The following is a 26,460-nucleotide window of genomic DNA, read 5'->3' on the forward strand; positions in this document are numbered from 1 at the left end:
CCCTGGGTTGGGGCCCGGAGTTGAGAGTCGGACCGCCACTCACTGGAGTGGCAAGAGCCCCACCAAAGAGGCAAGTGCCTGTGAGAACCAGAGACGGGACCGGAAGCTAGCAGGGAGCGGCCATCTTAGGGAGACTGTATTACCCTCTCCCACCACTAGAGAGTGGAAGAACACTAAAGGGTGAAGCAGTTCCCTGACCTACTGCTAGGAGGCGGCGTTGGACCCACCGAGGTAAAGCAAGAGCTTTGTCACACCATACACATGCATTTTCATTGGAGGGGGTCCCTTTGATTCCATTTTCTCTGGAACTCTTCATTATCTTCTCAGTACTATAAAGGGCACAGGGATTTGACACAAGGCTTTTTTTTTTACTTGCTATTTGAATAGCAGAGTGCAAGAAACTAGGAAGGTTTAAAAATGTCATTTAGTAGGTTCTCTTCAGAGTTTCTGCATGAACTTAAAATTGGTAAAAAGGGTCAGACTGACAGCCCTGTTAGTTACAGCCTAGCTAGTGGCAGTGAAAGATTCCTTCCTATATGATGGCCTCACTACTCCTTCACACACTTCATGCTTCCACTGACTCAGAGAGACAAAATCATGGGCTGATAATGGTATGTTTGTGGCCAGTTTCCTCTTGGAGTTAGACTAAAACCAACAACTCATTTCATGCAGACTGTTGAATGACCAGCAAGGGTGATATTTAAATTTTAACTTCTTCACAACAGGTAGATCATCTTCAAATCACCAGCATTTAACACTATCCACTATCCAGCACGATCCAAAGCCATAAGCTGCCCTCTCACTGTCTTTCACCATCTTAAATCACTGCACATCACAAATGACATTCAACCAATGAAAAGGAGACAGAAGATTGTGGCGATCATGGCAAAAGTCCATATCTGAATCCAATCAGCAGAAGGAATTTGCATGTCCTTATGCTGGGGCAGTTGGAGATTCTAAGAAGTCACTGTAGCCCTCACTCATCAAAGCTTCCAGTCTTGCAGAACTTCATGGTAGTGGGCCCTCTAATCAAACACATCTGCCTTTGTCTGGATAAGCCCCAAGACAAATTAAAAACAGCCCAGTCACTTGTGTAAGTCTGAGAAATGAGATAAACCTTGTTCTAAAAGGCACTGAATTCAAGCTCTGTGAGGCCCATGCGGAGGAGAAAATTAAAGAGCTGGGGACCTGGCTTGAGCACCCTACCTAACAAACTGCTATGGCAGCTCACAGAGCTCCCCTTCCTAGCACTCTTTAGGCCGGGGTGTCAAACTCATTTGCTATGGCGGGCCAGATTTGAATTAAATATACTTCAGGTGGGTCATACATACCATAAATCGAAATACTAGGCACTTGTGGAGCGCTGTGTCTCATGCACTCAGCGCTCCACATGCTGCCGCCAGAGTACACAGATCTCGTGGCAGCGCCTGACGCCGTGGTGGCAGCACGCAACGCTGCCAGAGAGTACAATGCCGCAAGATGTCGCGGCAGCGCACACTGCCGCCAGGGGCCGGGACAGACGTTCAACACCCCCTGCTTTAGGCCATACAAATAATGCACAACAGGTCATTTTTTGTTCACAATCAATTAGAGCCAGTGCCCTACAGGTGGAACACTTTGTGTTGTATTATTGATCCTTGAGTCATCTGTTCTCCCATTCAAATATTGTATAAATGATAAATAATACATTCATAATAAACTAAGTTAAGTGAAGCATTCAAGCCAGGTTCAATCAGAAGAACTCTAACAGGAGCGCTGATGTGCTGTGCATTTCCATCACAGTGATATAATCGGCAATACTTTTATCTGAAAGCTTTTCGTACTCAGAAGACAATGCTAGTACACTGCATTTCTCCTTACCTTCATACATTTCAGGTTCAAGTATGCAAAAAAAATCTATGTATTTTATTTCACTGACACAGTCATTAATCACACTGAGTCATTAATATGCTTATTTTTTGCTCTTCCAACTGAATTCATATGGCACATGTTAGCTTCTAATAGAATATTGTAGAAATGGTCACATTCTTACCCACACAAGCCTTTACCAATATCTGACTGAACAACTCTTTCACTGCGTAATCACTGCGTAATCACTCTGCAGACAGCAGTCATTGCTGGCACTGATAAGAACACCCCTTTACGTATTTTTTTGAAGTGGTATTTTTGACAATAAACTCATCCAATTCTTTTAGTTGTCTCTTGTATAATTATCCTTCCTTGCTAAGAAACAGCAAAAAAGCTTTCCTAATGCAAACGATACTTCTGTATATTGAAGTGGGTACTCACTTGACAGGGGCTCCATTTGGTTTTTTCACATTAGAAGAATCTCTCACACCATAGTGAGAACAAACCTAATTTGGTACAAATAGCCCTTAAAGGTGGCAGAAAAACTTATGCCTTGTAACAACATTCTGCCAAGGTTTTAAAAATAGAGGACTCTTCCAAGCTTGTGATAAACCCACTCTTTCATATGGTCACACAAAGGAGGTGTACATAACTATAGAATCCAGTCATTTATCTTCTTAAACAAAAACACCATCTTGTAGCAATGGTAGGTGGCAACCCTGCTTTGCAAATAATCTTATTATAAGTAACTTCACTGGGAATGTGCAGTATATTGAGAACATAATATGACCTATATACTTTGAAACAGAGAGAGAAATTCAAAGTTAAGAAGGGTACAGGGAGGCCTTGAAGATGGAACCACCTTCTAGAGGGTACCATGAGGAATTTGTTTAGGTTTTTAAAATTCTTATTAAACACCTATTTCTTGGCACAATATGGTACATGCCAAAGGCAAAAACATTTCTTAAAACCTCTTTCTGGGCTTAGGGACAAGTCACCCCTGGCAAGAATGATCAAGCATTAAACCAGGATGGGAAAGAACAGCAACTTCATCAGAGGCAGGGATGTCATTACAAATCACCCTTTAATTTGGCATTTAAATAGAGGTTTCTGGAAAGTGGGAAGTTGTTGATGCCTCAGTGAGCTGTGTTTGATAATACCCTCAACTTCCTCTTCTATTACATGCACATGAGGAAGGATCCTGTCCTGTAATATCCAGTAAATTCGATTTAAAATGTGATACATTTTCATCTGACTTGAATCAGTTCTTATTTTCTATATTATTAATCATCGTTCTACTGTAGTAGTCAAGGTCCTGCTGCCTTCTTTCAGAGCAGAAGAAATGTAACATTGAAATATGACCCTATGGCTTCTGTTCTTCCAATCCTTTATAATAGAGAAAGGCAGGGAATTTGCCATAGCCTCTGTTGAGTTATAGGGTTTATCTCATAAGTGGGAAAGCTCCATACCTCATAAGTGTCAACAAAAAGGAAGAAATATGAGATGACTATTGGACATAAGAGCGACCTATAACTCATATTTGGCAGTGATGTATTATACATATTAATTGGTCGAAGAGCCAGATTTTCTTTCCACAGTATTGTAAAAAACAATTCCAGTAGAACACAATGAATTGAGCTAACAAACAAAGCTAATTGCCTTGATTAATGAAGCAGCAAGGATTTGGTTTTGACAATGCTAGTTACTGAATCAGCAGCCAGTCGTATGACTGGTAATGGGAGCCCAATGAGACTAATGCCCGAGTCCCACAAACACATAGGCTTCTGCTTATCTTTACTCATATAAGCAGTCCCACTGAAGCCAACAGGGCTACATGTGTGCTTAAGCCAACCAGCTAAGCAGGTATCAGCACGATCAGGGTCTTTGTTCCACTGGCTCTGTTATTAGCCATGCAACAGGGTGCTCATTCAGGCCCCAATTCAGCAAAGCTCTAAAGGACATACTTAAGATCACCCTTATTCAGGAGAGCTATTAAGCACATAATTCCCATTGACTTCCAAGTTAAACAAGACCTGAGCATGTGCTTATATGCTTTCCTGAATAAGGATGTTTTCCTGAATCGTGTCTTCACTACTTAGCATTGTCATAAAAGTTGCTTCATAGAAGCCCAGACAATAAGATTGCAGTAACAGGGCCTAAATTATCATATATGATTTGATAAAATGTAACCAGGAAAGAACATACCTTTTCAGCATATTCCGACACTATCTGCTTGATCTCATCAGATTGGAGTCCAACAATCTGACCTACTGTGCTAGCTGTTAACCTGCCCTGCAATTAAACCAAGAAGCATTTATTGAAACATTAGGACAATCTGTAGTAATAAACTGAGGGTTTGTTTGTTAAGCACGTCCCCTCCCCCAGAAGTATATAAATACAATATTACTTTAACATAATGAAATATGTTTATAAAAGAATACAGCATGCAATGAACTTCATCTTCCACAGAACGCTCAGTAAACAAATGAAGCTTCTAACATGCCCTCCATGGAGAAATCTAACTACTGGGGCTTCTTTCATTCCTAAACTTTTAGCAAATAGCACCAATAATTCAACTAAATTTGAAGTCACCTTTGCAAATGTGTGCAACTATCATAAAGTGCTTTAACTCCTGGGCAATACATATTTTTGCCCTGTGTATCTGGTCACATTCCGTAACAGGAATCAATTTGGATCACCATCTTTTGAGTCAAAATTAATGCCATATAGCTGTGAGAAAGTATGCATCCTAAATCATGTTTGCAGGGAAGCCAAATCTCTCATTTAAGATTAAGAATTCTAGGAGGCATTTGGTCACAAGGCAAGTCAGTCATGTTCTTCATTTGTCAGACAAATTTATGTCCACTTGTTACATCAGAAAACGTGAAAGATATCAGGATTTTCAAAATAGTAAACAATGTTTACTGTTTACTTATATGTCAGGAATCACTATGGAATTGTAGGGAAAGTTAAATAATGCAAACAAGCAACATTGATTTTATATAAAAGTTACAATTTGTAATACAATTACCAAATCCTAGCTGTGATTTGATGAATGGAATGAAATGCACACAACATTTTTTCCACTCAGAGGAACACCCTACCTTAGCTCTGCAAAGCATGAGAGTCTGGGTTACACAAAGGCTTCATATGTTTAATTGCCATTTCAAGGATAGCTGCATTGTAATATGTTTATTTATTTATGCAATTATTTCCGTAGCAACCACTTAAGCAGCACTAAGATTTATGCATAGGCCACAATCATTATTTTAGAGTGAAAGATTTTAAAATCAGAAGTCTTATGAAAAATACTGTCTCATATTCAATTACCTTTCCCTGTATCCATTTTAAATAACAGTTAACCCTATTTCAGGAACAATGACAGCTTTCAAAGCAAATGGCAGTTACAGACAGGAAATACAGAGGGCACAGTAATTTAAGTGTTGAATTGATTTATTATACAGCAAGAACACAGATTCTTGGGATTGGAGCACTCTATTTTAATCCCTGTAAGTATACAACAGTCCTTTTATTTGACTGGCAAAGTCTGAATGCACTTTGGGCTCAACCCAAATCCCAATAAAGTCAATGGGATTCTCTCTGCTGATAAATACAGTTTGAATTCTAATGGTTAAGATATATCAATGCATATAAGTGTTAAAGCGAAGCTACAATTTCAAGTATTGCTTACCTCTTCTGTTGCCATTGCAGCCATTCCAGTCATCAGTGTTTTAATGCGAAGCTAATGAAAAAGGCATTTTTGCAAGATAAGATGTGAACAAAACAATTAGCAGACGCCTTTAAATACTTAGCATAGCTCTGTTCAATGAGAGTTCTCATTCAGCCAATCAATCCAATTTGCATTCTATTTTAATACTGGTAACAGAAGAGTAAAAACTTTTACGAAAGTTGGTGGGGCAGTTGCTAAAATTATTCTACACAGGAAATTCTCTTATTACAGTAAAGGCTGAGTTCATGAAGTGCTCAGGGCTCTCGGCTCCCATAACTGTCAATGGGAGATGAGGCCACTGAGCTACTCCTTCCCCAAAAAGGCATTAACAGGAGCAGGTCTTAAGTACAAATAACTCCTGTGGCTCCAAAACAAAATGTTGGCCAGGTTTTTACACAGAAAATCCTATGTGAACATTTACGTTTTGTGCATCTGTTTATTATCCCACATTTCCCTATCTGAAAGGAACTCTCTGTTCAGCTAAGTTACTGAACTTTTTTCTTTGTAGAAAGGGAACAGAACATGCTGTGCTTTACCCTATCCCCAAGCTATTAATATCTAAGCCCTCCTGTGTGTATACACATACATATAAATACACACACACACACACACACACACACACACACACACACACAGGAGAGAGAAAGAGAAACACCTCTTCAGCAGCTTGAAGATCATCTTCATCATAGGCTTCAGCCTTTCCTGCTGCTCCAAGTCCTGTAGGTAGAACCATTTTCTTGTCTTCTGCCTATTTAAGGAAAATTAACACACCACATAGCTACACGATCAGCTAATACCAGCAGTCAAAGGGTTAGGAAAGTAAAACAAGGAGGAAACTGTAATTCAGGTGTTATATTTAAATAACTGAAGTATATTGTTATATACTGCCTATCGTCAGAGTTCAGGCACTGCCCAAGCAGGTACAACCCACTTGGAATTTCATGGGAAACCACCCTGTGCAAGACTGATGGGTATTTAGTTCCCATCTCTGTGTATGCTATGCATATCAAATATAAGAAAGCAGCATTTTTGATAAGTGTATTTTAATATAAATAAAGTTTAAATCTAGATCAAAATAGAAGTTTAAAATCTGTGCACCTGAAAACACTTTTTAAAATATAAAGATATAAACCTATAGGGGGACTGTCCACTTTCAGAACAATTAATTCTGTTAAGGTAAGTAGCATTCCCAGAAATTTATACTATATTTCTAGGGCACCACGTCATCACTCTGCCCAAACATTTAAGTCCCCTTTCTTCTAGTGGCTCAATTCAGATGACAAATGGCGATAGTCTGACATATTGGCTTACAAAGCCAATAGGAATTTGTGAAGAGACAGTCATATTTTATGGATTGCACCTCAGTCATAGCTGCAGACTGGTTTATTTTTTACTCTCAGCCACAGTTAGAAATATCTCTTTTTATATTACTTGAATATTAAATTTAATGTTGAAGCACTGCTGGTTCTTCATGTATCCTACACTGCTAAGCATATTGTGATTTCTTTCCAACCTATAACAGGATATGCTCACAATTTGATGCATTATATATATCAAGAATATCTTGTTGCGGTACAATATTACTTTTTCAGTAACATGTTCTATTTTAATGGGTTTATTGAAATTATAAAATTTTATATGAACAATACTAGTAAGAGCATTATTTCATGGCAAACAAAAACAAAGCATGGTCACATTAGCTATAATAAAGGACAATCCTACAATGTTTTGTTCATGGCATGACATACATTTGTATCACAGCATATTATCCTTTGCATGGTCATTGCTTGAAAATATTATCTGATCAAATGACTTTTAGCAGCCTCTTATTGGATTTGTGTCAAACAGACTGATTGTGAAATCAGCATGACGTGACCTTTTGAGGGGTATTTTCAATATAAGGAGATAATTTAAAAAGAGGCAGAAATCAATTAGATCTTTCATGGCCTGCAGAGCTTTAGTTTCATTTAGCATTTTTAAAAAAGCAACGACACAGAAGCCTGCTGACTTTAAAGCATTCCTTCAAGATCTTCCAAAGTTGAGGTTTTTTTAGAGGAAAAAAAATACAATTCCTTCCCCTTTGACCGCACTGTTTCTTAATTTATGTGAGTAATCAACGTTACTCCTTACCTTCTCCATTTTGCCTGCTGGTCTGCTAAATCCATACCTCCTAAAACACACATGAAAGAAGTCAAGGAAATTTGTTGCTGGAACAACCAACTTTCTTAATTTCATAAATACACATATTAATTTTCTGCACATAAGAAATGCACTAAGAAGCAAATTCTGTAACACACAACAAAAAAAGCCAGCTTTGGGTTAGTTGCTGAATGCCTCAAAAAGTAGACATTACAGAATAATTATAATTTAACTTTCATTTCCCCACCAATCTTTCTATACTGTAATTCCATAGAGCTGCAATCAACATTCTATAGAGCTGATGTATGGGAAACAACATGCTCTTACCTAGGGAAGGCTGAAGAATTGATGGAGGAAAGTAAACCTTAGTAGTTAATTATATATGTCTGATTCAGGAAAGCACTTAAGCATGTGCTTAAGTTCCACTGAAGTCAATGGGACACGCTTAAGCACTTCCCTGAATTAAAACTTTTTCCTTAAATTCTCACACCTCTAAATACATCTACACAGATGTGCTTTTGGTTTAATTTTTCCTGAAAGAGAAGCTTATACCATGGTAACCAACATTTTTAAACAGAAGTGTGTTTTGTTATTATGCACAACTTTTCACAAGTAACCAAGTGTTACTAGGTCACAAATGAGGAACCAAACTCAGCATTGGAAAGGCGCACGCACACACATCCACACAAACAAGTATGAAAGGACAAGCCTGAGATTCCTATTTGGAGATAAGAGACAGTTTAAAGTGGTGTCTGCTGTAGAAGGAGTTTCTAACATCATATGAATAAAGTAGTAAAGTTTTAAACAAAGGTGCTCAGTGACATCAAGGTTGTTTTCCACTAACTGCCCACCTATCTATTTAACCTTTGTACTTCCGGGGTCAAATTCAGCCTTTGATTATGCCAACACAACTCCTAAGTTTAACAACATTATCCACACTAAAAAGTTGTACCACTTTAACTATGCTGGTAGAGTTAAAGCAATACAATCCCCCTTGTCTGGATGCAGTTGTATCAGTTTAAAGGTGCTTTATACTGCCATAGCTATTCCCATATGGGAAGTGGAATAAGCTATAAAAGGCACCTATATAACTGTATCCACACTAGAGGGCATGCCAGTATATCTATTTCAGCAAAAATACATAAATAAATAACAAGTACAGTTACATCAGTACAAAACTTGTGCGCATTCAATACCTTATAGCATGTGCTGTACTACAAACTGGTATCTTAGAACCTTTGCCCCAAAATTACTTAGTGATATGAAAATAAGAGGTGGTGATATGAGCCCTGATCCAAAGCCCACAGGACTTAATGGAAAGACTCCGACTGACTTCACTGGGCTTTGGATTACAGTTTTGGCCTATCAGTTTTAAAGACAGAGACTAGCAGCAGAAAAGACAAGTGAGAACATGGCAGCAGACATTTGGTATCTATAGCCATATTATGCCACACACTGTAACTATACACAGTAAGGTCTATCTGTTTCTCCGGGCATTTGGGAGGAAGGGAACTGAAGGGGCTTTAATTACAGTGAAGAAGTTTTAAGGCCAGTCTACACAGTACATGTAGTCCTGTTTCAAACAAACAGTACTATATTAAATGTGTACTAGAGAACTTTTACTGTGCATCAATAGGGTCTACATGGGCCACTTAGTGTGCAACATGCTGGTGCGAATTAGAATGTACACCTCAACTATGCGGACTAAGGTAATATGTAGACAAACCTTTATTCTATTACTATGTCTGATATGTATTTGTTTGAATGGGATCAATGGTCCATTCCAATATTATTATGGCAGTTAAAATATTTAAGGTTGCCACTTATACCTGTGTGGAATGTGACTCATTCCTTAAGTACAGCTCCTTATTTGATTTTAATTTACATCATCCTACATTCTATCTAATTATACCAGTGTAAACTTTAATGTTTGCCCTTTTGATAACACTTTAGCTTATGTAGTCATCCTTATTCTATTAAACTGTGATTTCTGCTTCCCATTTTCCCCAACAACTTTATACCATATCTTCAATCATCCTCCTCTCTGACTACCACCACTTTTGGCTGGCGGGCGCAATGCAAACCTGTGATCACATTCAAACTTTTTCTTCTCCCATTGAATGCAAAGCAGTTTATGCCAGAGCTTCAGACCTTCTCTGTAATCATTATTCTGTTAATTTCACATGCGCTCTCATTTGTTTCTTGTTGTGCTGTATCCAAAATGGTACTCCCAGTCAGAAGTTGTTGCTATAAAATGCTATGCAAGATAGCCATACTTAATCCATTATAATTCTGCAGCATTCTTCCTATTTCCTCATTTTCTCCTAGTTCCCTTCACTTTTATAAATCAGCCTAAATTTCTTCAGTTCCTAACAGCATGTTACACATCTTAATAACTAAGGGGGCTAATATGATCAGCTCAAATGATCAATTTCCAGTCATGCCTGCTAACCTGCAAACTACATGCTTCCAGTCTCTTAATTTTCCTACTGAAGTTTCTTGAATTTGTACATGAGCTCTTTAACATACCTTGTCTAAGTGCATTTTTTTCCCCCACGGGTGCCCATAAAATCCTGACTGAATCTGTACTACAGGAGCATTTCCCATTTATCCTTTCCTATTTTTATTTGCTCTCTCTGTATTTGCCCTTTTCTCTGAAGTCCTAGTTTCAATGTCCTTATGCTGAAGTTTTATCTGTTCTTTCTACTCCAGTTTGGTTCCTCTTTCTTCAGGTGTACTGATTGTGCCTGCAAGTGTGCTGCAACGTTTAGGCCAAAATCATTCCTGATGATTCCACCTTTCAAGCTGAACATTCAGATTCTTAAATATAGTGGCAATGGAAGAGACACCAAAACCTTCCTTTAAATAAAAACTACCCAGAATTTTATGTTTCTGCCGTTTTATTCTGGCCTGCTGGAGTCCAATCTGCTGATCTAAACCAGAAAGTGTCTCAAGATTTAAATTGGTACTCCTAACAACAGGGGAGGAAAAAATCCACCAGTGCATAACAAGTAGAAATCATTCCCAGCAGAGTGCCACAACCGCTGCAGAATCTAGTCTTTTTTTTTTTTTTAAATGAAAAAGTTTCTAGCTCAGATCATTGTAAAGAATACTCTCCAACAGTGAATTGAGTGCAGCAGAGATAGATGTTTACTGGAATGCAATGGAGCCAACATTCCCAACAATAAATGTATCTTTATAAAAATAAAAAGAAAATCTAATATGAACGAAGTGGCTACAAGTCACAAATAATTAAAAACAATTCTAATTAATTCCAATAAAAAATTGAACAAAAATTTGCCCTTTTAAAATATGTTTGAAGACAAAGTTTTCCAAATGAAGAAAAATTTGTTCAGGGAGAAGTCAGGAATTTTATTCAGTCAAGATTATATTAAAAATAAAAGTAGATTCATAGGAATATTTCAATTAGTAATGAGCAAAATGCTGCAGCCTTTGGACAAACTCCCATTGAATTCAAGTCTGCCAAGGGAAAAAGTTTTATCACTCATTTTTTCAAAGCATATTGCAAGATTTCTCAACATAGTAGTTAAGGAACATTTACCGATTTTCGGTTAGATATATATATATGCAGCTGTGTCATTTTATGATTATAGTGCACAGTTTTTGTAAATGTTAGATTCAATACAGAATTATCAGCTACTATATACAGAACAGGCACCTTATTTCTTGAAGCACTAGAAACTGTGATGCTAGTGTTTTAAACAGATCAAAAGATCCCATTTGAACTACTTATCCTCAATGGCAAATACCCCCCCCCCTTTTTTTTTTTTTTTGCACCAACCTGATAATATTTAAAATACCTATACTGAAATCCATTGAAAAATAATGTTCTTTGATTAGTTTATGTATAGAATTTATGCAAAGGTGCAAGAATGTGTGCGAGTGAAAGCAGAGTCTTCTCATTCATATTTGCACTCCAAATATCCCTCGATAGTTCTGTTCAGTTAAGAACATACTGCAGATTTCATTCCACTTTTAATGTCAACAGGCCTGAAGGAAAATGTTAATTAGTTCATGCTGCCATCTCCCAATATATCGAGAATGAGAGGAAACATTATAAAGCATGCTGCAATTCAGGGTACTGTTGTTGCTTTAAAATAAAATCAAAAGGAAAACAGGAAAATACTCACAGTAAAGAGTCAGTAAATCTATGGCAGGGGGAGGAGGGATGAACAAAGATACAAAAAAGGAAGGAAAAAAGATAAAACTCAATAAGCTGAAGCGCTTAGAAAGAGATCACAGTGGAAAAGCCATCCATTAAGAGAACCTTAAGTATTACTAATCTAAGAAAAAGAAAATATTAGAAATAGTTGGAAACAGATAAAGTTTATTAGTAATTCCAGTTCCTTCTTCCCAAGAACATGTTTTCCCTCCTTTTGTCTCTTGGGAAATTGGAAAGATTTCAAAAGGCAACAGATATTCACAAATATTTATTTTCAATTAGATTTTTCTCTCTTCACCTGGAAAAATGTTCACATAGCACAGGCAACATCAATGCTATCGCCATAACTCAGTCTCCTAAGGAGTTAACCACATTCTCACCATTTCAGACCAAAATGATAACCCCACTGCAGTTCAATCCCCTTTCTTGCAGACTTCCAGAAATCACTTCCTGAAAGGCAACATTAATTAAAGATCATTGCTGAAAGTCTCAGCCCTGTCAGAAGTGTCAGGAATCTAGACCATTCTTTTAAGATGCAGAGAGCAACCAACCATGTACAATAAACTATCATAATCTGTATTGTGGTAGTGCTAACAGTCCTTAATCAGGGATTGGGGCTCCACTGTGCTAGACACAGTGCACTGTACCTATCACCAAGACAGTCCTTGTCCCAAAGTGTTTACAGTGTAAACTTAAAAAGTAAAACCAAACGGGGGTAAATCAAACAAACGTCTTTAAACTTGAGTAGTCTGCATGAAATAAAAGGGTTCCAAATAAAACCTAGATTGCTAGTCTTATACAATATAAAGCATTTGAACCACATCAGGATAAGTGAATAGTTAACACTGACATAAGCCACTTACCTGCCATATTCCAAAAGTGTGGCATGAACCTTAGACTCCTCATCTAGCAGCTCTTCTGCTCCAGCCTGACGTTTGTATTTTCTCTGGGGTTTATAAACCTCCTGCAAGACCATAAATGATACAAAGATTGTCAAGGACTTTTCCAAAATAAATGGTTTTATTTTCTAAATGGATAATGAGCAATCCTCTGTTCTACAACCCGCCTCCTCTAGCCACACCACATGGCTTTGAATTCTGTTTCTGCAATTAGATTGGTACACCTTGACCAAGCTAGACCTGAAAGGTTTGCTTCAGGACCCCTTTTCTTTCTCCCTCTTCTTCTTCGTTTCTAATATTATATATAAATATTTCACAAAAGGCATAATTAATTCAAATTGCCATTTGAAGCATATTTGAAAAGATGGTCAAAACCAACAAAACAGATGCCTGTTTAAATGAAAAAACCTGTAATTAAACAGACAGCTTCAGTGACTGAGAATTATGTCTTAATTGAATAATTAACTTTAATTACTATCTACTTAATTACTGCTCCTTTAGCCAGTCATGCAGAAGGCGAAGACTGATTCTATTATACTTTTTAAAAAAGCATTCAGAAAAGAAAAAAAAACTCCCAGCATTCTATCAACCAAAATTAATCAACACCATATTGTAGCTAAATTAAAGAATGTTCCAATGCAATTAAATACTAGATGGAGAGAAGTCCAGTAAATACCAGGCAAAATTACAAGGGCCACGTCTACAAAGTTTTGTAGCAGTGTAACTACAGGAGGTGTGATTTTTTTAACTGATGCAGTTATACCTGTACAACGTCTAGCATGGATTTAGTTATACCAATATGACGGTGCCTTACACCAGAATAGCTTATTCTCCTTCCCATATGGGAACAGCTATACCAGCACAAACATACTACACTATGGGAGGTGGGGGGAAAGGGGTAGGCGCTATGCTACTTAAACTATACTTGTATAATGAAGCAATACAACTTTTATGTGTAAGAAAGACTAGAGTACTTCAGGGAAGTAACAAAAAAGCGCAACCGGAACCAGGATAAGAAGCACTTTTAAGGGGGTTATTTTTGTCATTTGTTCGGTATGGGGGAGAAGAGAATCATAAAAGATTAAGGGTGTAAGGGACCTCAGAAGATCATGTACTCCAACCCCTGCTCAAAGCAGGACCAACCCCAACTAAATCATCCCAGGCAGGACATTGTCAAGCTGCACCTTAAAAATCCCTAAGGATGGAGATTCCACCACCTCCTTAGGTAACCCATTCCAGTGCTTCAACACCCTCCTGATAAAAAAAGGTTTTCCTAATATCCAATGTAGACCACCCCCATTGCAACTTGAGACCATTGCTCCTAGTTCTGTCATCTACTAGCAGTGAGAACAGCCTTGCTCCATCCTCCCTCGAACCCCCTTTCAGGTAGTTAAAGGCTGCTATCAAATCCCCCCTCATTCTTCTCTTCTGCAGACTAAATAAGCCTAGTTCCCTCAGCCTTTCCTCATAAGTCATGTGCTCCAGCCCCCTAATCATTTTTGTTGCCCTCCTCTGGACTCTCTTCAATTTGTCCACATTTTGTAGCTGTGTGGCAGATAGAGGGGCCCAAAACTGGACACAATACTCCAAATGTGGCCTCACCAGAATAATCTCTTCCCTCTATCTGCTGGCAATGCTCCTACTAATGCAGCCCAACATGCTGTTAGCCTTCTTGGCAATAAGGGCACACTGTTGACTCATATTCTGCTTCTCGTCCACTGTAACCCCCAGGTCCTTTTCTGCAGAACTGCTGGCTAGCCAATTGGTACCCAGTCTGTAGCAGTGCAGAAATGAGCCTGATCAGCACAAACAAACTAGACATTCTGCAACTGGAATAGTAGTTTTTAATAAGTGATTTATAATGGATAAATCTCTAAAAACATTAAAAGTGAAGATACACTAGTACTACTGGCAGTGAATATACTGGAAAAAAGATCAAGAGTAGTGTTGTCAACTCCTCTGATTTTATTGCAAGTTTTGTAATGTTTGGTATTTTTCTTAATGCCCCAGCTACCAGAAATCATTAGACTAGGTGTGAGTCAGCTCTCTCTCTCTCTCTCTCAAAAGAAAACATGTTTCTAGGCCTTGTGGTTACAGAGAAATTTGAAAACATGAACCCTAAAAGCTCCAAAAACAGAAAGGTAATTACTCCCCCTCCCATTTTTTTTAAATGTTACAAATTTTAAGCCAATCTCATGTTTTGGGGGAGAGAGTCCCGATTCATGATGTTTGAATGCTTAGGACTGGTAATGCAACAAAGTGTTAAATAACATAAGGAAAAGCTTATACTTAACCAATTTCAGAAAACCTCATGAACATGGTATTTTATCATGTGGGACAATAGCTTCAAAGATTTTAAGAGGCCAGAAGGTACAAGTGATCTTCTAGTCTGACATGCTGTGTAACACAGACCAACTTTTCACACAGCAACTCTTGCATCAAGCCCATAACTTTTTGATAAAGTATAACGTATCTTTTTCAAAAGCCTGATTTATAAAGACTTCAAGTGAGCGAGAATCCACCAAGTCTTAGTAAATTGCCAATTACTGTCGTCTTAATCTACACCTTATTTCTAGTATGAATTTGTCTAGCTTCTGCTTCCAGCCACTTGTTATATGCCTTTGCCTGCTAGACTAGAGAACTTTCTACAATCAGATGTTTCCCTGTCTAGACTGATGCTAAGGAATGGAATTCATAAAAGCAATTATAGCATGCACAAATACACCATAAATGTTAGTTTTAGCATCAGATAACTGTGTAGATGACAGTAAAACTACTTACTAAGAATCTCAATTCACAGCACATTCATCTTTCATCAGTAGCAGCTCTAGTTCCAGTCATTACTGCTAATTCTTAATATTCCCTTTGCTAGCCTTCAGCATTGGCCATAACCATAAATTTCATTTCATATGCCCCTGGAGATTAGCAAGTAGGTCCTTAGGCCACAGTTTTAATAATTAATCCAGATGACAGAATAATCTTTTCATATTTATTTGATCTTCTTTTAGAGAAGAGGATGTCTTCCTACAAATTCCAGTGCAAAGCGATGTAAGAGTGACCTGCAAAGGTGACTTTCCCACTACTTCATTAGGTAGAATGAAGGTTTGGGAGGATTTGTTCCCTGGAAGAAGAGTTCTTCTGCTCATTTTTTGCATTAGAAATTCATGTCTTGTCTGTCCTGCAAGGTTCTATGGCTTTTTCTCTATAAGCTACCTAGCAACAACACTGATCGCAGCAACAGCAGATGCTGTAGTGCAGAGCTCAGGTATGTTTTACTACTGGGTTGTTTAATGCTACCCTGAGCAGGGAAAAAACCCGCAAAAGTGATAGACTCCCCCCAACCACTGTGAAGTTGCACAGATGGAAAGTTACAGATCCCCATTTTCCTTTGTCTTGTCTACATTGGGAATGCACCAACATTCCAACTACTTAAGTAGCTTAACGTAGACAAGGAAAGCTACAGTTTGCACCAGCGGAGTTTACCAGTATAAACTTATATTTTGTGGCTTTTCTTGTCTACACCAAGAAGTAGCTACATACTAGGCCACTAATGGCTGGAACCAGGGCAATTTCCAATGTAAAGGAGGCAATACTATGTAGACTCAGCCTATGGTAACTGGAGAACCAATGAAATGACAAGCAGCAGGATGATGAAAACCAACCACTGACAGAGGGAAAAGGTTTCTAAACCACTCTGCTTAAGATGCTTGTTAGCTGTCAAGATTCCTCACCAGCCTAGATAACTATTAATCAAGCTTGAATCAGTCTTTAGCCTTGCCTACAAGCTTAATATCCCTTTTAAGATTTCTAGTGTCTAAAACGAAATAACTCTTTCAGGTCATTTGAAGCCTGGTAAAATGACTAATCCTGGAATGACCACACTGCCTGGCAGTGCGTGTGGGAGGGAGAAATGAAGAATCATTGTTTAATTTTTACAGCAACAAGCAAGAAACAAGAAGATGTGGAGTTCAAATACATAGGCAATTTTGAGCTGAGCCAGTCATGCGCATTGTGCGACTTCAGACAGCTCACTTGATCTCGCACCACAATTATTGGGCTAAGAGCAGGTGCACAAAGAAAACCAGACTGAGTTCTGTAAATTGAGTTCTAAATAAACACCCTGCAAAAACCAGACCCACAGAACAAAACCAGAAAGAAACAGGGACTTCCACTCCCCATCCAAACTATAAAGTGGCCCATGGTATAAGAGAACACAGGAGACCAGATTCTGTTCTCAGTTACACCAGTGTAAATCAAGCATAACTCAAAGCCAGTGGACTTATTCCAAAATTACTCCCTTGTAACAGAAAGTAAATTTTGTCCCAGTAAATGAAAGACAATGACAAGCTATGTGTTACTGCTATCAACCCCACTTTTAACAGTTATTTAATATACAGAGTCAATATGTATCAGTGAGGGCCCATTTTGGTGGATACTGTCCAGAAATCCCACAGCCGTTGTTCCAAAGAGCTTACAACTGATGAACTGGAAGGACATAAGCAGTAATGTGTACATGGTATTTTAAGAAGCGCTATGTAAATTTAAATGAAGTAATGTACATTCAGGATAATTTTGTAATTGCAAAACTGCATGCTTGTGCTGTTACAACAATTTGAAAGGACTATGACCAAAGAAGGGCATTAGCAAGCTAACCCAAACTGAGTAACATTCCCTCCTTTCTTAATCTTCTAGAGATGCAGGCAGAGCAGACCTTGACTGTTTGAACAAAAGCGCGCACACACAAAATCAGCCTGCCACAAAAGAGCTCACTTTAGTTGTTGTGGTTGTCTGGAAAAGTATGTCTTTTCAGAGTTGGCTCTATGCAACGAAATGCAGTTGAAGTCAATCTCATCTAACCTTGGTTTCTGAAATGGGGAGATTTTTCACAGGAACTGAAGGGGTGCAAATGGAAGCTTGAAGAGTCTGGAGAATCTTCATTATAAAAAGTTAGCTCCTATAGCAATGGGCTGTACGCACTTCAGCAGCTACATACTAATCTAGGTTTCAAACACACCCAAATGTAACCTGATGCCATGAATTACATTTAGTCTCCAAGCTGGGGAAACCTCAAGAAGCACTTTCCAACCCAAATTGGCTTAACTACAGTCCTTTATTGCAATGGAACTGTTGATCAGAAACTTTCATGCAACCGAAAAATCAAACCATCTGAAAAATACCTCACCTAATTCTGAAAGGTGAGGTAACGTAAAAATCCTTTCTGCAACATAATCTAGTGTTATGATCTATTTCTATATCTAAATATTCTACTCACAATCTTGCTAGTAATCTTGCAAGCTCCAGAAGTAATAGCCCTACTTTTCAAATCTTTCAGATCAGACATAAAACCAAGGCCCTGGAAGATTTGAAATCACTAATGATCCTATGGCTCTTTTTACTAATACACAGAAGGTATCCCAGTGCCCTGGCCAAATTTAATTTCTGGAAGCTCCATTTTGCCTCCCCTATACAGTATCGATTGGATACAGCACTCTTCATGACATGCTGTCTTAAATGGTTGGTTTGCATCACTTCTGCTCTGTTAAACAACTACTACTTCTCACACCAGAGGTGGCTGCATTTCTGTAAGGGATAATGGGAGCCCTCTGCAGAGTATGTATCTCCATTTTTTCAACTTGTAAAGCATTTCTGGATCTGCTTAGATCAAAGGTATAGGTTGTTAAAGGAAGAAACCACACCAAATTTAATACCTAGTATCTTCTGCATTACATCATACAGTATCAAGATGAGAACAAAACCTCAGACCTGTTAAACAAAAGAACAAATGAAAACAATCATCCGTCAATGTAGAATGGTTGCATCTGAGCTGCTTTTTATGACATTCTGCATTTTTCTCCTGATGCATTGTCAAAACAGTTTACTCTTATACAGATACACCGCCAAAGAACATTGGTGCTCCCAAAATCTGTTCTCTAGCTTTGCTCACTCAGTATCATGAAAGTATGTCAGAGCCTCCTCTTTTCCCCTCTCTTTTTTAACTGTTTTGAGGAGCATCAGCAGCAGGAAACACTTTTTTTTTTTATTAAAGCTACTGGGTATCAAGTGCAAGTGCCATAGAAACCATTTCAATTCATAACAGTTGTCCAGATGCAGCAGAAGTATAATACTGTCCTTTTTGAGATTTTTAACTGGTTTACACCAATTCTTATATATATAAAAAAAGACAGCTGAAGTAAAAATGTAAATTAGACATCTCCCAATGTAACTGGATTCCAATCCCCCCATCTAACCACTGTGCTCCCCCTTTAACATTAAGAGATTGCAATTATTATTTGGGTATTAGTTAATCCAGCCAGATGTCCTTGTTTTAGTGCCAAAAGTATTGAATGCTGTCAGTTTTTAGACCTGAAGATGAGATGATATAGCTCAAAACTCCACTTTACAACCGTACTTCACACGTATTTTTTCCTAAAAAACACAGCCAGGGTCTAATCTCAAAATAACAGTTTTTATACATTGGGGGAGAAAGAAGGGACAAGACAGGACTAAAATAGAACTATGGTGTTTTAAACTTTAGACTCTGGTTTAAACAAAGCAGATACTGAGGTTCAATGAGCAACATTGTGCATATTCTAGAGCTACTTTCCATACTGGTAAGAATGCCAAAAATCAACATTCTCCAAATTTGATTCTCAAGAATACACCATAGCAACCTCAGCACATCAGGCAAGATCAGTACAAAAAAACATCTATGGCCCATGAAACCTTTCTCTACAGCCACATTGGTACAAAACGTTTTTCCACCTGCCATGATAAAAAACAGTTCTCTTCATATATCTAAGAGTTAAAAATATACACACCTATAGTCATAGCATCTACACATATAAAATAAGTTAAAGTTCTACTCCAAAAAGCTCCCGAGTTCTTCAAAGCCTCCCCTCCTTCCCATATCACCCACCCCTAGCAACATAAACACATCTCTGCCTTGAATAATCCATGGTACTTTCTAAGTTCACAAAGACCACACAAAGAGTTGGGGTCCTCCTGATTTTGGTGGTAAGGAGTTCCACACTCCAGGACTTTCTACTGAAAGCGCTCTGCACACGATACCTGGAAATTTCACCCTTGAGAAAAGAGGGCAAGGGGGCGAGATGCAGTGGCCTTGTTGATCACAGCTACCATGAAGGGTAGTAGATGAGAGATGGTCACTGAGATGGGTCCAAACTAAGCAATTTGGGGGATCAAGAGCAGCACCTCAAGCTGGGTCTGGAATTGTACAAGCAGCCAGTGCAGATTGTGAGTATAAGAATGATGTACTCTTTCCATCTAAGTTCATTCCATTTAAGAGGCAGAGTGGCCCAACGTAGCTCCACATCACCCTTACAGTCAGCCCCAGTTAAGCATATTGCAGGAGTCTAGTTTGAGAGTAACTAAGGCATTGGTCAACCTCACTACGTCTCAGTTAAAGATTATGGGGCTTCGTATTTTGGAAGAAGGCATTTATATATACTGTGGCTCTTTGGGTGCCCAAAAGCAACCATTACTTCAATACGACCATAGCTGCCTTGACTGTGACAATTAAGGCAGAATGTAGTTAACATTTTTAACAGTGAAGGAAGAGGACCATGGAACAAACTGTCAGTAAAGTGATACAATGACTAACACCTGTTAATTTTAAATCTAGATTGGATCTCTTCCTAAAATACATGTTCTGTCTGTAATGTTCACTTATGTAGTGGGGAAGAATAATTCCCAACAATGCAGCAGGAATTACTGTGTGAATTTTTCTGATCTGTTTTATTCAGGCTGTCAACTAAATGAACATAGCGGCCTTAAAATCTACAACCAAGAATTTCAAAGCTAGCTGTCATTTTGGGGGCATCAATTTCCGGGTACCCAGCTCCAACCACATGAATGAGGAATATTTTTTCCAGGGGGCAGATATTTCCCTCTTTCTGAAGATCAGGCCTTTCCAGGGTATATCTGAATACTCCAAAATGGAGGCCATCGAAATCACTGGTCACTTTTTGTAAATTCATAGGCCAAATTTTTGAAGACTGTTGTGGAAAAGTAAAGCAAATTGCTGACATTGAAAGTAAATGGATAGTCAGATTAGAGATATAAATTATTCAGCAAAGACCTGCTATCTAAACATTTTAATTCAGGTAAAACAGAATGACAATTAAAATTCACAGAATATAATAACCCTTGGTGTCATTATCTGATTCATCACATTATTTGCACAAATGTGCTTTCTGATAGCAGCAGCTTCTTTTTCACAGTTTTGACATTTAAAAGGTTTGAAGCTGTATGTTTAAAAGAGGGAGAAAAGTAAGACTATCAATTCTCAAGAGTCTGAATGTTTGGAGAAAAACCATTACCAAGTAGGCATAACTTACTAGGAACGCTCATATTTTGATTGTTAGTTATAGCAAGTAGTTAAACTGAAAACAAGTTTTGAGATTTATATTCATTTAAAAACATTTAATCTCAGGGGCTTTTTCATTTTCATTATTTTAAGGGTAATTTATTCTTGTTTCTGACAGTTTCAAATGAATGTTTTAGTTTCCTAGAGTTTTAATGGCATATGTGCCATCTTGTGACTTTTGTTTGATGGCATGGAAAGAGACACTCCCTGCATAGGCAATTGATGTGGTTTATGCCAGCGGTACATTATACCCCTAAAGGCTTCTAATGTGAAATGTTGGCATCTATGACCCTTTCTCAGAATGAGATCTGACATGCAGCACCTAATTGGGACCTCCTCATGAGAAAACCCAGTAGCAGTTGCATTAATTAGAATTAAATATCACATTTCATTACTCTCAAAAAAGGACTTTAAAAATTTATGTTCTGAAGCTTCATCATAAAAGCTCAATATATTGTACTTACAAAGATATTTGTAACTGTTTTGATAGCCTTCTCTTTCCTTTGCATGAACTCGTCATCCTGCAAGACAAATTAACTGACAATTAAAAATACCAAAAAAATTAAGATTAAACCTCAACAACACTAATGCATTTATCAAGTAGACTTCCCAACTGGTTCCTAAATGAGCTGCTTGATTATTCAGTTAAGTACACTTAACTCTACACTTGCATTAAGAATAGTCTGTTTGTACAGCACCTGGTACAATGGGGTCCTAAATCCATGACTGGGGTCCCTTGATGCAACTGCAATGCCAATTAATATGGGCTTACTGCAGAGGAAAAAAAGTGTTTAAATGTACTGGTTACTTAGATTTCCACTGGGGGGGAGAAGGGTTGTCATCATCATCATTTCCATTTTAATGATGAGGGTACTGAGGCAGAGAGAGGCTCAATGACTTGCCCAATGTCACATAGGAATTCAGTACCTGTAACAGAGCAGGGAATTGAAACTGGGTATCCCCAAATGCAGCCAAACACCCTAATACCCACTGGGCCATCCTTTCCTCTCACAATTCTGATTCAAACACAGCTGTTTTAGGAAATGAATCTATTTTTATAGTTTAGACATTTGAGAATGATTAATATTTCTCTCTTTTGTTACTACTCACCAGATAACCCAGGATTATCAAAGGAACCTATGGGATTTAGGAGTCCAAGTCTGAATGAACTTCAGTGGGACTTATGCACCTAACTTCCTTAGTGTCCTTTGAAAATTTCAGCCTTAAGCAGTCTGCATCAGCAGTCTCACTGGTTAACCATACCAAACCTGATATAGCAAGTGCACCTGCCCAAAATGGAAGAAGGAGTTCTAACTCTAGGTGGCCATATTCCTAGCACAAACGGCCTATGGAAAGCTAACACAACAGTAACCTGGGTAAAATTTCAGGCAACCAATTAAAATGAGCAGGTGAAAGGGGTACACAGATGTTTGTAAACTCATGCTTCTTCAAAGACAATGCGACTGAATACCATGATTTCATAACAAGTTCAGCTGAAAAGTGGGGGAAGAGAGGTAAGAGGGTACAAAGTTTTCAGTTACATACTCAGAAATGCAGTTTCGCAGAGAGATAAAAGCAGATGAAAAGGGACTGCACAGCAAATCAGCCTATCAAACTAGAATTCTACTCCACACAATTTAAGCAAAAGTAGCTTGCTACGCAACTGTAAACTCATCTTAATATTTCGTTTCTATAAGCCTTTGTGGAGATACCTAATGTACCCAAAGAAAACATTTACCCAATGGATTTGTTCAGAAAAGGACGTATTACATACCACAACCTCCAGGTTGATATAACCAGCATTACCATAGATACCGTGTGCCCAGAGCTGTTACAACCATAACAATTTAATAGTGACTCTTTTAGGGTTGAAACAGGGGTAGAGGTGGCTCCAAGCAAAGGCTGATAATATCATATTTATGAACAATTTGGGGTCATTAAGAATTCATCTCCCCATGATTAATGCAGATGGACTTTCAATTTGGATCCTGATGTTTATTTGCTTTTCTAACAATAATCCTCATAATTAGACCCATCCAGTTATAGACCAAAAACCATGGCCAGATTCTCTGCTGGGGTAAATCAGCACAGTTTTATCAACTTCAATGTAGCTACACAGATTTACAGCAGCTGAGGAGAAAGCCCCATATATGTAGAGACACATTTTAAGAGAAAACAAAAAGATTTAGTTAGATCGTACCTCTGGTAGACTACGAGTTTTCTGAAATTGGGATATGGAGTAGGAGCGGATATAGTCTCCCATTTCTTCTCTAGTTTCTATTGCACGTTTCACCAGCCACTAAAGAGAAAATTGATATTGTTATACAACTTATTTCTAAGAATTTTTGTATGTGAATGAATTAAATATTTCAAAACTGAAGAAAGTTTTTAATGGAAGTGACACCTCAGTGATTTACTCCATAAATAGCTCAATTACATAGCTATTTTATTATATTCATCTTCCCTATTTTTGTACATATTAAACACTCAACATAAACAAGAAAGGACATAAACTAAGTAACATACATAACTGTGTCTGTAACCCATGACTTCCCACACCCCATAGACTCAGACTTTAAGACTAGAAGGGACCCTCATGATCATTTAGTCTGATCTCCTGCACATTACGGGCCACAAAACCTCAGCCACCCACTCCTGTAATATGCCCATAACCTCTGGCTGAGTTACTGAAGTCCTTAAATCTTGATTTAAAGACTTCAATTTACAGAGAATTCACCATTTTCTCTAGTTCAAACCAGCAAGTGAACTGTGCCCCACACTACAGAGGAAGGTGAATACCCCCAACAACTCTGACAATCTGATCTAGGATAAAATTCCTTCCCAACCCCAAATATGATGATCAGATAGACCAAGCATGTCGGCAAGACCCACCTGGGAAAGAATTCTTTGTAGTAACTCAGACCCCTCTCCCTCTAGTGTTCCACCTCTGGTTGTTGGAGATATTTGCTAATAGCAGTCACATGCACTCCCTATAGATGAGCATGACTGAATGAGCAGGGACAGAATTAATGCCCTGATCCTACACTGTAAACCACATGGTTCACTGACTGCAACAGGTCTTTGCTCAGGAGCAGCAGTTCCCCAGCGTGGATCACAATGCAGAACCAGAGCCTTAGTTTGTAAATTCCTTGAGGGAAGGACTGCACCTTCCTAGGTTTTCTGAGACACATAGCACATTCTTGAGCAATGTTATTGTATAAACAATGCACTGCAGAACTAGTTATATTCATGTATGGTTTGTCCGATATATTCGTGTCTCCTATTTCATGAAGAACTTTATAAATTCTCACTGTAAATTTATTCTCATGGAGTTTCCAAATCAGTGATAATTATTGAAAAAAAATCAGAGTTCCACATAAAAATCCCATTGCCTCTCCCATCCAAGATGAAAAGCCAACTGTCAAAGTTTATTTTGAAAGAGCCAAGAAAGTCAACACAATTACTAGGAATATTCAATGGAATTTTGCCTGGATTGACTTATTTTTGTAATCCAAATATTTAGATTTCACTGCAAATCTCAGGCCAAAAAGCAAAATATAAAATAAAAATAATGTGACAATTTCAACACAAGGCAGCAAGTTAGCAACTGATTTGTATAAAAAGCTAAAACAGACCAGTAACTAAAACACATTCTCTATACTCTTCCCCAAAAATTCTAGAATGCAAGGATTATAACTAATTCAGCAGAAGGAGAGGAAAATTACAATGTTAGAGACAGAAATAAACATTAACAAATACATATCACTAGACTAACATATATATGGTCTCCAGCAGTGCTAATAATATGACAGATAAGGAGGATAAGATAATACCTTTTATTGGTCCAATTTCTGCTGATTAAAGACACAAGCTTTTGTTGTAAGTCTGTTGTCTGTGCCCTGTGAAAGCTCAAAAGCTTGTCTCTTTCACCAACAGAAGTTGGCTCAATAAAATACTATTTCACCCACACTGTCTCTCTAATATCCTGAGACCAACATGCTATAACACTGAAAACAATGATATGATAGGGAACGCATTTTCATGTTTGATACAATGCTAAAAATATATAGACAACAATGCAACAACAATACAAAGAGATGGAACTTAAACTACCTTTCTGACCATCTTTTAATTTGAATCAGCACCACATCTTGTACTGCTAGTCAAGTCTGTAATGAGAGGATTTCTTTTCCTCTAGTATGGCAATTCCCAAGTTTTTCAGGAAACTGCACCAATTTACCAGATCTCAGTTTTACCAGCCAGCAACTTGTGAACTCAAATCTACAAGCAAACTCAGGCCGCTCCAAACCCCACTGTGATTAGCATGACTGAGGTATACATCAGACCAAGCTCTGCTGGAGGTTGGAACAAACTAAAATGGAAGACCCTGCATGCAATCTGTTCAACACCAGATCCAGTACAGAGGATCACCTTTAAGATATGGAAGAGTGGGCTTTTCTTTCCCTACCCCATATAATTAGACTGTGGAACACACTGCCACAGGATGTCTCTGAGAACAACCTCTTAGTAAGATTCAAAAGAGGGCTCACGTGGATAACAAAAATATCTAATGTTGTAGTAAAAAAACTGGAAGGGATACATAGCCTCATGCTTCAGGGTTTAAACCCCTCTCTAACTATTATGGGATAGAATGAGACTTTATGGGTGGTGGGGGAGGCTGATTATCCCACCTTTGCCTACTGTGGGATTTTTTGCACCTTCCTCTGAAGCATCTGGTGCGGATCATAGGAGATAGAGAATATTGGACAAAACGAACCACAGACTTGATCCAGTCTGGCTGTTCCTGTTTTTCTGAGGTGCCAGTACCTTTATGCCAGCCATCTCCTCTGTATCTACTGTCATGCTGGCAAATGAAGTTCCAACTCTGGACAAAACCTAGGCTTCAGTGAGAACTGACAAACTCGTAGCTGGAAGCCAGACCAATTCACTTGTGTATTAAACAATGACTTGGATTTGTGCTAAGTACATTCCTATACATTTGTGTCTAAACTTTGTAAAAATTAATGGGATGCTGCACATACCTTGTTTTCACTTATCTGTATCCTGTTAAAAAGTAATAGCAAACATTTAGTATGTCCCCTGGTAACAGAGTAGCTTGTGTAACTCCTGTCGACTTCATAACTTCCTTTTAGCGCGCCATCTCCAATGCGCTGCGCCATCGGGAAATGTGTTCCCGTCAACGTAGCACTACGCCTTTTGAAGAGGTGGTTTAATTGAATCGACTTCCAGATCGATTGTGCGGGTCTTCATTTCT

The 26,460-nt window shown here is 38.2% G+C and overlaps 1 protein-coding gene across 1 annotated transcript in view; it reads right to left on the bottom strand.

Moving 5' to 3' along the window:
• The window catches only part of CCDC93 (coiled-coil domain containing 93), a 103,429-nt gene that overhangs the window by 64,789 nt on the left and 12,180 nt on the right, over positions 1-26,460 (bottom strand). Inside the window, exons 5-11 of the mRNA XM_067549558.1 lie at positions 23,386-23,484; positions 21,650-21,706; positions 12,764-12,864; positions 7,709-7,748; positions 6,234-6,326; positions 5,540-5,590; positions 4,054-4,140 (exon numbers count right to left, since the gene is read on the bottom strand). Coding sequence (XP_067405659.1) covers positions 4,054-4,140; positions 5,540-5,590; positions 6,234-6,326; positions 7,709-7,748; positions 12,764-12,864; positions 21,650-21,706; positions 23,386-23,484 — 528 coding nt within the window. The remainder of the gene's footprint in view (positions 1-4,053; positions 4,141-5,539; positions 5,591-6,233; positions 6,327-7,708; positions 7,749-12,763; positions 12,865-21,649; positions 21,707-23,385; positions 23,485-26,460) is intronic.

The sequence above is a fragment of the Emydura macquarii genome, unplaced genomic scaffold (genome assembly GCF_026122565.2).
Source record: "Emydura macquarii macquarii isolate MOO-44397 ecotype Brisbane River unplaced genomic scaffold, CSIRO-AGI_Emac_v2 contig_1253, whole genome shotgun sequence".
Classification (NCBI taxonomy): Eukaryota; Metazoa; Chordata; order Testudines; family Chelidae; genus Emydura; species Emydura macquarii.